The following is a 10,338-nucleotide window of genomic DNA, read 5'->3' on the forward strand; positions in this document are numbered from 1 at the left end:
CACTTTAACACCAGGTCTCAGGCCTTCTCTCACTTTAACACCAGGTCTCAGGCCTTGTCTCACTTTAACGCCAGGTCTCAGGCCTTCTCTCACTTTAACGCTAGGTCTTAGGCCTTCTCTCACTTTAACACCAGGTCTCAGGCCTTCTCTCACTTTAATATCGGGTCTCAGGCCTTCTCTCACTTTAACACCAGGTCTCAGGCCTTCTCTCACTTTAACACCAGGTCTCAGGCCTTCTCTCACTTTAATACCAGGTCTCAGGCCTTCTCTCACTTTAATATCGGGTCTCAGGCCTTCTCTCACTTTAACGCCAGGTCTCAGGCCTTCTCTCACTTTAACGCCAGGTCTCAGGCCTTCTCTTACTTGTGTTTTTTTCTTTCAAGACAGAGTCCCACTCCCTCTGTCGCCCAGGATGGAGTGCCGTGGCATGATCTCAGCTTACTCTAACTTCCGCCTCCCAGGTCAAGCAATTCACATGAGTTTTCACCATGTCAGTCGGGCTGGCCTCGAACTCCTCAAGTTATCCGCCCGCCTGAGCCTCCCAAAGTGCTGGGATTACAGGTTTGGCTCACCACACCCAGTCTTTTCTCACATTCTTGACTGTGACAAGCAGATTAGACTGATAAAAACAGAAACTTCTGCACAAAAGAATAAAAAGAAAAAATTCACATAAATAAAAAGACAAAGCCGAGCACAGCTGGGAAAAAAACGAATCTAAATGAGCACAGAAGGGAAAAAACAGCTGAGCGCATGGACCCCACGGATCCAGTAGACACCAGCAATAGCGAAGGCCCTGCAACCAGTCCTCACTCCAGCGAGCCCGAGGCCGGCGCTGCCATGCGCTGCTGGAGAGGGCACAGGGAGTGAGGCGCAGGCCGGCAGGCGGAGGTTCTTCCCTGGCTGGTCAGTGGAGGGCTGGGAGCACCCATGTCAGGGGTGCTGCAGGGCAGGAGCACACAGTCCAGGGCGCCCCTCCAGTGGGACGGCTCGCAGACACAGTCAACAGCTGGAAGGGCAGGGGCTGGAGAAAGTCCCGGGGAGTAGGAACCAGGCCAGAAGACAGAACTCTTGGGTCATCAGGTGGCACAGAACGCAACTAAGAGGCAGGACTGCCAGGCCCGAGGCAGGGAGGCTGGAGATGGGGTGGGCGCTGGGGTGAGGCTGGCCCAGCAAGCTTGTGCCAGAGCAGGTGGACCCAGAAAGAGGGGTCACTGTGGCAGGGACGCGAAGGGTGGGAAGAGATGCCTGCCCCCAAACCACACATACACGAAAATAAATCAAACCCAGTGGCCCCAAGCAGGCTACTAGCAACAGCTGTGGGCCCTGCCGTGGCCAAGACCAGATACCCCAGGGAGGGAAGGGGGAGGTACAGCACCCACCCCATCTTCTTGGGCCCTGTCCCCGTCCTCATCCCTATCCACTGACCACCTCCCAGAGTACCCTTCTTCACCTTCACTCCTGAGCTCCTCGTGCCAACAGTCAGGGGAGGAGCTGGGAATGGCACAGCCAGACCCTGCTCCTCGAGTGCACCTCACAAAACGCCAGGACTCCTGACCCCAGAAACACAGACAGCAAATGCTTCTTGTTGAAAGGCACTATGGTGGCCAGGTGTGGTGGCTCACGCCTGTAATCCCAACACTTTGGGAGGCCAAGGCAGGTGGATCACCTGAGGTCAGGAGTTCAAGACCAGCCTGGCCAACATGGTGACACCCCCTCTCTACTAAAAATACAAAAAAAATATTACCCAAGTGTGGTGGCGAGCACCTGTAATCCCAGCTACTCAGGAGGCTGAGGCACGAGAATCGCTTGAACCCAGGAGGCGGAGGTTGCAGTGAGCCGAGATTGTGCCATTGCACTCCAGCCTGGGCGATAAGAGCGAAAAAACTCCGTCTCAAAAAAAAAAAAAAAAAAAGGCAGGCTCTATGGTTTGGGGCAGTTTGTTATGGTGGCAGATAACAAAACAAACAAACAGAGAGAAAACAGCAAAGGGCTCCTGGCCCAGGGAGCTCAGACCAAAACGACAAGAACCAGCTAGCTGTCCTGCCCTTGGGCAACAGCTGTGAGGGTTTCCAGCCAGCTAAGTGCACGGATGATCCGGCCACAGGGAAGAGACAGAAGGGCTTCCGGGACTGGGACCACGGGCACGCACCGCCACGCCCAGCTCATTTTTTTAATTTTCTGTAAAAATGGGGTCTCACTATATGGCACAGGCTGGTCTTGAACTTCTGGGCTCAAGAGATCCACCGACCTTGGCCTCCCAAAGTGCTGAGATGACAGGTGTGAGCCACTGGGCCCAGCCTGTGACTCATTCTTTTTATTTTTATTTTTTCAGTTAAGCCCAGCTGTGCGAGCCTCATTCTTAATGAAAGAAAAACATCACTAAACAAGGAAAAGATGAAGCAGCAACACCATGAGGGACGCTGGTGGCGGTAAAGCAGCTGAGGGGCGGCTGCATAGTGCATGGCATCACCGCCTCGCAGGAGGACGCTCCACGCACCTTCACAATTAAATGCATTGACGGCCGGGTGCGGCAGCTCACGCCTGTCATCCCAGCACTTCAGGAGGCCAAGGCAGGCAGATCACCTGAGGTCAAGAGTTTGAGACCAGCTCAGCCAACATGGTGAAAACCCGTCTCTCCTAAAAATACAAACATTAGCCAGGCGTGATGACGGGCACCTGTAATCCCAGCTACTCAGGAGACTGAGGCAGGAGAATCACTTGAACCCGGGAGGTGGAGGTTGCAGTGAGCCGAGATCGCGCCACCGTACTCCAGCCTGGGCAACAGAGCAAGACTCTGTCTCAAAAAACAAAACAAAACAAAACAAAACAAAACAAAACAAAAAAAACTAGCCAGGCATGGTGGCGGGAGCCTGTAGTCCCAGCTACTAGGGAGGCTGAGGTAGGAGGATCCCTTGAGTCCAGGAAGTTGAGGTTTTGGTGAGCCAATATCGCACCACTGCCCTCCAGCCTGAGTGACAGAGTGAGACCCTGTCTCAAAAAAAAAAAAAAAAAAAAGAAAAAGCATTTACCCTTTGACCTAGAAATTCTCTTTGAATTTTTTCCAAGAATGGTGTGCACATGTGAGAAACAGCACGTTATCGTCAGGTCAACTGTAAGAGCAAAAGCCTGTAAGTGCCCACCCACTGAAGCTGGGGAGGCCGAGCTGCCAGCCACTCTGCAGGCACCAAGCATTGTACAAACCAGAGCCACGGCCTCCCTGACAGAACCATCCTGAGACAGCACACGGCTGCCCCTTCTCTTAAGAAACCACCATTCAAAGACTCTGTGCGCGCTTGGATATATCTAGAACATCCTGGAAAGAGACTTCAGCACTGGAAACAGTAGTTGCCTGGATGTGGCAACAGGAGCCAGGAGGGAAGGGCAGGAGACTCCTTCCCTGGCACGCCCCTCAGAAGCACCTGAGCATGCACAGGTGCCCTACAATGCCACGTGCACCTGTTCAATGAATGCCACGTAATTCTACACAGTCCTTAAAAAGAAGGCAGGGTCGTGTGCACGTCAATGCTAAAGGCCTGAGGGCAGAAAGCCAGAGGGAAGCCTGTGGCCCAGGCCTGAAGCCAGATGCACACCCACCCCGGGTCCACCCAGACAGGTCCAGAGCCCTTGGCAGGTCTCCACGGGGGCTGCCAGCAGCTGACCCCCAGCAGTCACCGGGCTCCCTGCTACAAGGGCCTCCCACTGTGGGGCTCTCAGCAGGGTGCTCCTGGCCTGTCTGGGTTGGTTTGGGGCACACACTTGGAATCAAATTTATGGAGGAGGCTCTCTGAAGGTGACCCATCAGCCACATGGCTGCCAGGATGGCAGAGATGAACAAAAGCCCCAGCTCCCTCCCATGCCAGTCACACAGCCCCTTCCTCACAGCACCATCGGGGCTGGGTATATCCACGGAGGGCTGAGCGGCCTGGGGAGTGAGGCCCTCGCCCTGCCTGACTTCGTGTGTCCCTGAGGTGTCCGTGATGTGACACACGCATGCTGCCTGACACCCAGCCCCATCCCGCCACTGTTCCAGTCTGATGTGACCCCGTGGCTGGGGTGTCCTTCAGACGCGTGAGGCAGAGGCCACAGGGGCCACGTCTTGCCAACCACTGTGGAGGAAACAGCGATGAGAGGGAGTGGGGGGACAGGCAGAAGCATGTGGCAGAAGAGAAATTAACAAAAACGTCATCTTGTCCTTCAGGGGCTGCCAGGCAGATATTACCTTCACTTACCAAGTAGCCCACCGAGGCCCATGAACTGTCTGCAAGACCACACGAGTGGCTGTGGCCAGGACCACAGAATCCCGAGTGCGCCCACTGCAGGGCAAGGACACTTAGCAGCAGGAAAAGCTGCTATGTCACTGTGGTATGAATTCCCAGAACCAAGGGGCACTGATTCTAGAAGCCGCTCAACGGAAGGGTTCTTGGGTAGAGGACCCACAACCACTGGCAGGGGCATCGGGGGCAGAATCCTCCAAATGGCTGCGGTGGGTGAGGGTGGCTGGCAGAGACCCTGGTGGCCCAGCCCCGTGGACCCACGATGCAAGTGGGAGGTGGCGGAGTTACAGGCTAAGGAGCCCTGGACTGCCTTCAGGATGACAGAGAAACAAGCCTAACCTGAGGCCACTAACTGGGCGTGACGGGGCCATCTTGGCGGCACCCCGGGAGGCCTCACGTGGCCACGCTCACGGAAGCCCAGAGAACATGCAGGAAGCAGCACCGGGCTGCCGGCTGAGTTTCCACCTGCAGGGCTGCACGATGGGAAAGGACTCCGACCATTCAAGAGGGGAGGGGAGGCGGGAGGGAGTGGCCGCTCAGCAGGCCAAAGTGCCTGGGTGGCTTCTGATGAACGGGAGGGAAAAGGGAGGGGCTCCCACTAAGGAGCTGAAAGCACCCCCACCTCATCAATTCTTTCTCCTGACCTGGAGTAATTTAAACCCAGTCATGAGGATCACACTTTAGAACTGAAAACACCCCAACAGGACCCGATGTGCCCCTCAGCGAAAGCACAGGACACGCAGGCAGGTGCATGAGCGCCACGGCAGGGCAGGGCCTCGGCCCCTCAGCTAAAGCACAGGACACGCGGGCAGAGGCATGAGCGCCACGGCAGGGCAGGGCCTCAGCCCCTCAGCTAAAGCACAGGACATGCGGGTAGAGGCATGAGCGCCACGGCAGGGCCTCGGCCCCCCAGCTAAAGCACAGGACATGCGGGCAGAGGCATGGGCACCACAACAGGGCGGGGCCTCAGGCAGGGCCTTGGGCCAGCAGCCAGCAGCCAGCAGCCTGGGGAACTCTGAGGACCGCCCCACCAGCCCGGCCCGCCTTGCCGCCTCAGGCCCTGCTGGATAACGGAGCACACAGACCACAGACAGCGGTGCTTTGGAACACACCCTGCATGGGGCAGCCAGTTACGTGGTCACAGAAACCTGAGCAGGGCAATGGGCAGGGTGAGCAAACACTCAGCGGTGCAGGGGACCTGGAGCTCCAGGGGCCAGGAGACAAGCAGCGAGAAGAGAAGACGGCGCCTCTCCAGACTCCGCAGGACACCTCTAGTACCTTTCAAGCACTTGGATATGTTATTATGTGAAAAATTTTTTTGGTTTTTGAGGCAGAGTCTCATTCTGTCACCCAGGCTGGAGTGCAGTGGTGCGATCTCAGCTCACTGCAACCTCTGCCTCCCAGGTTCAAGTGATTCTAATGCCTCAGCCTCTCGAGTAGCTGGAATTACAGGCATGCGCCACCACACCCAGCTAATTTTTGGGTTTTTAGTAGAGACAGGGTTTCACCATGTTAGCCAGGCTGGTCTTGAACTCCTGAGCTCAGGTGATCCATCCACCTTGGCTTCCCAAAGTGCTGGGATTACAGGCGTGAGCCACCACGCCCAGCTGAAAGAATTTAATAAGAAAATCGTGGCCGGGCGCGGTGGCTCACGCTTGTAATCCTAGCACTTTGGGAGGCCGAGGCGGGTGGATCACGAGGTCAGGAGATCGAGACCACGGTGAAACCCTGTCTCTACTAAAAATACAAAAAATTAGCCGGGCGTGGTGGCGGGCGCCTGTAGTCCCAGCTACTCGGAGAGGCTGAGGCAGGAGAATGGCGTGAACCCGGGAGGCGGAGCTTGCAGTGAGCCGAGATCGTGCCATTGCACTCCAGCCTGGGTGAGAGAGCGAGACTCCGTCTCAAAAAAAAAAAAAAAAAAAAAGAAAATCGTTAACATGTAAATGTGTAAATCCCTAATTTAAAAAGGGACAGAAGACCCAGAAAGATGTACATCAGACCACTAACTGTGCTCACTGGTTAGGTGTGAGAGCCCTGAGTCGGAGCTTCCACCCTACTGAATGGTGCTGCTGCCATATCTAAATTATTTTCCAGGATATTGTATCTCATAATTTTTTTTTGAAACAGGGTCTTGCTTGTCGCCCAGGCTGGAGTGCAGTGGCTCTATCATAGCTCACTGCAACCTGGATTCCTCGGCTCAGGCGATCCTCCCACTTTGGCCTCTCGAGCTGCTGAGATTACAGGTATGAGCCACTGTGCCTGGCCCAGTACTGTGTCATTTTAAAAACTCAAGAAGGGGTAACGTAGTTGTCCATAATCTTACAAACCACTCCCAACACAGCACATCATTTTCTCTCTGTGTATGTTAGTGTTATAATTAAAGTCTGAATTAAGTGTGATTTTAAAGCTTTTCTTCTCAGCAAACAAGCCAACCCAACACAGCTAGCACAGAATGAACAAGCCATGGCTCCTTGGCTTCTATCACGGGAACCTCTGCCAAGGCTGTAACTTCCAGAAACTACTGGGAGAGTAAATCCTTACAAACAATTTCCAGAACGTTTAGAGTAACAAATGCTGGACCAGGTGCAGCGGCTCACACCTGTAATCCCAGCACTTTGGGAGGCCAAGGCAGGCAGATCACTTGAGGTCAGGAGTTCAAGACCAGCCTGTCCAACATGGTGAAGCCCCGTCTCTACTAAACATACAAAAAAAATTAGCCGAGCCTGGTGGTGGGCACCTGTAATCCCAGCTACTCGGGAGGCTGAGACAGGAGAATTGTTTGAACCCAGGAGGTGGAAGATGCAGTGAGCCAAGATCGCTCCAGCCTGGGCAACAGAGCGAGACTCTCTTAGAAAAAAAAAAAAAATAGGCTGGGCGTGGTGGCTCACCTGAGGTCAGGAGATCGAGACCAGCCTGGCCAACATGGCAAAACCCTGTCTCTACTAAAAATACAAAAATCAGCCAGGCGTGGTGGCATGTGCCTGTAATCCCAGCTACTAGAGAGGCTGAGGCAGGAGAATTGCTTGAACCCAGGGGATGGAGGTTGCAGTGAACCAAGATCACACCACTGCACTCCAGCCTGGGCGACAGAGCGAGACTCTGTCTCAAAAAAATAAAAAAAATAAAAAATAACAAATGCTGTGTTTTAGTTAAATTATGCTTTTCTCCTGTTGTTCTCAATACAAGTAGGGTGCACCCTCCCCCGCCATCGCTGCAACAGGTACAACGTCAAACCCTCTACCCATCGGCTGCTCACGCCCCTGAAGCCCTGTGGGGTCAGGCCTGGCTGGATTCCTTTGGGGCCCCCATGCCGCCTGCTTGAGCCCTGCCACGCTGCCCAGCTCCCTCCTCAGCTGGGTCCTGCCACTGGATCCCAGGCAGTAAAATCCCCACCTCGAGGAAACCCAGCCTGTTGCCCGGAGGGTTGCCCGAGCATCATCTGAGGGGGAAGGGCCTAGGCACGTGGATTTTCAGAGTTCCTGGGAACGGCACACAACTGGGGATGGAAACCAGCATCCTAGAGCCCAAGTGTGCCCCAGGTGCAGCGAAGGAGGGACGCCGGCCTTGGGGTTCTGAGGGACAGTGGAGAAGGCAGCACGGTGGCAGCCTCAGAAAGCCCAGGGCCACCTGCACATGCGGGAAAGCCCTCAAGGGGGCTCCTTGCTCACCCACCTGCACCTGCACCTGCTCCTCAGTGGTCTTTTCCATCTCACTGTGGTCCTCGTCAGCAAGGGCTCCGTCCTTTCCCTCCTCGTCGCCTTCGTCATCATCCTCACTGCTGTCACTGCCAGAATCTTCCAGGCCTGAGAACACACTCTCCTCACTGTCGGAGACGCCAGAATCGCTGCCGGTGCTGTGGCTGAGAGGAGAGGTGCAGAGGAGAGGGGGCTGCAAGGAAATACTGGGTTGGTGACAACTGCCCCTCCAGGCATAGGGTGCTAAACACTGCAGGGAGAGCTGCCTCTCGCCCCTCCAGGCACCCACCAGCAGCTCCATGCAGCCTCCAGGACCCCTCCAGTCACAAACTCCCACCAAAAGCATCCACCCAACCTGAGCCTTCCTCATCTTCTACCTCCACTGACAAGACAGCCTTTGGCACCGACATTTTAATTCCTAGCACCTCACAGGGAAGGGGCTTTTCAAGGGCAACCTCCCCCTCTTGGAGCTCATCTCTCATCGCAAAACTAACACTGCTCTCTACCACCCACTGCCACTCCGGAGGCCCTGTGGGTCAGGCTGGGCTGGACTCCACTGGGTCCCTCACACAGCCTGCCTGAGCCCTCTCCACACCTCACCCTGGCATCCAAGGCCCCAGAGCCATGAGGTCACTAGAAAAGGGGCTGGGGACTGGAAGAGAACCGAGTCCCCGAAGGGCATTTACCACCTGAAACAGACGCCTCCTCATTTAACCAGATTGGGATCAATGATTGATCAGTAAATTGAAAGGATTGGCTGACAAGTCACAGGAATGATACAGACTCTAATCGCAACCACGCACCAACCCACCCACTCCTCTCTCTGAGCAGGACCACAGCTGCCTCTGAGCAGAGCCCTGCTGGCTGCGTGACACCAGCACACACGGTGTTTGGGTCCTTCACTGGCCTTAAAAAGTGGAACAAGAACTTAGACTCTTAGGAAGCAGTTGAAGGCCAGGCATGGTGGTTCACGCCTGTAATCCCAACACTTTGGGAGGCCGAGGCAGGTGGATCACCTGAGGTCAGGAGTTCAAGACCAGCCTGGCCAACGTGGTGAAACCATCTCTACTAAAAATACAAAAATTAGCTGGCGGTGGCGGGCACCCGTAATCCCAGCTACTCAGGAAGCTGAGTTACCCGGGAGGTGGAAGCTGCAGTGAGCCAAGATTGCGCCACTGCACTTCAGCCTGGGCAACGGAGCAAGGCTCTGTCTCAAAAAAAAAAAAAAAAGAAAAGAAAAGAAAAAGGAAGCAGTTGAATGCAGAATTCTAGATTTTACTGTTTTCCTAATAGTTTACAAGTCTCACTTAAGGTACGACCTGCATGAATTAGCTATTGCATACTGAGTGTTCACACAATGCCTCTCTCACACACAGTCATGACGTGTCTTGGTATTCAGTCGGCTACACAATCACAATAACTAGTGGAAATGGCATCCGTGGCCTGGGCGCAAACAACTGGCTCCTGAGGACCGTTTAGCCCAAGGATGTAAGTAGCAGAACCTGGCGCCTAGAGTGGTCTGCGGGCCATTCAGCCTATGGGAACCAGGATGAGTTGAGTTCGCTTCACAAAGCAATGGGGCAGTTTCAACAACCCAGCGCGGCCGCGGCCGAGGGGGCTGTGAGGGGCTGGCTGTCCATCCCCTCCACCACCCAATTTTATGATCCCCACAATCAAGACGGGGCTGAGCTAGCAGAGAGCAACAGTGAGTTCTGATACAGCAAATGCAGCAGACACTGGGTTCTATTCAGCTTTTCTTATTCTCATGTCTATCCCATGAGCACAAAAACGCAATTAACTAGCGTATACGTAGGTTAAGCATTTACTGGGAGCGCAAGCCGAGCCCTTTTATTGGCAGGATGCACAAATGGAACGGCTGGAGAGGCTGCTGCAAAGGGGCGCCCCGTCCCCACTCCCCGCTCCCCCGTTTCTTTGCTTCCCGGACGCCGTCCTTCACCCCGCGGTCCGCTCTGCCTAAGACCCCCCGATAGAGGAGCTGCGCCCACGCCCAAGGCCGATTCACTGGACACGGGCGCTCAGGTGACAGCAGCCGGGCCCACCCGCCCCAGCGCGGCCACGTGCCCGTCGGGGCCTCTAGGGACGCGCCCCGCCGCCCCGCATCGCCACAGTCACCTCCGGCTCGGGCTCAGGCTCCAGTTCGGGCTCCGACCGCCGCTTCTCCGGCCGCACGCTCGGCGCCGCCGTGAGCCCCGCGCCCCGCGAACCCGCCATGCCCCGCCGCGCGCCGGCCGCCACCCGCACAGCCGCTTCCGACAGCGACTGGGCCGCGTGCGCAGGAGGACGCGCCCCGCCCAGCCCGGCCCCGATTGGCGAGCGGAGGGCGGGCGGGGGGGGCGGGACCAACAAGC

At 55.7% G+C, this 10,338-nt stretch overlaps 1 protein-coding gene across 1 annotated transcript in view; it reads right to left on the reverse strand.

Annotated features, from left to right (window-relative positions):
- The window catches only part of BOP1 (BOP1 ribosomal biogenesis factor), a 34,172-nt gene extending 23,920 nt beyond the window's left edge, over positions 1 to 10,252 (reverse strand). Inside the window, exons 1-2 of the mRNA XM_032760784.2 lie at positions 10,103 to 10,252; positions 7,947 to 8,162 (exon numbers count right to left, since the gene is read on the reverse strand). Coding sequence (XP_032616675.1) covers positions 7,947 to 8,162; positions 10,103 to 10,201 — 315 coding nt within the window. The 5' untranslated portion in view covers positions 10,202 to 10,252. The remainder of the gene's footprint in view (positions 1 to 7,946; positions 8,163 to 10,102) is intronic.
- Between the last annotated feature and the right edge of the window lie 86 nt (positions 10,253 to 10,338).

Source organism: Hylobates moloch, unplaced genomic scaffold, assembly GCF_009828535.3.
Source record: "Hylobates moloch isolate HMO894 unplaced genomic scaffold, HMol_V3 SCAFFOLD_9, whole genome shotgun sequence".
Classification (NCBI taxonomy): Eukaryota; Metazoa; Chordata; class Mammalia; order Primates; family Hylobatidae; genus Hylobates; species Hylobates moloch.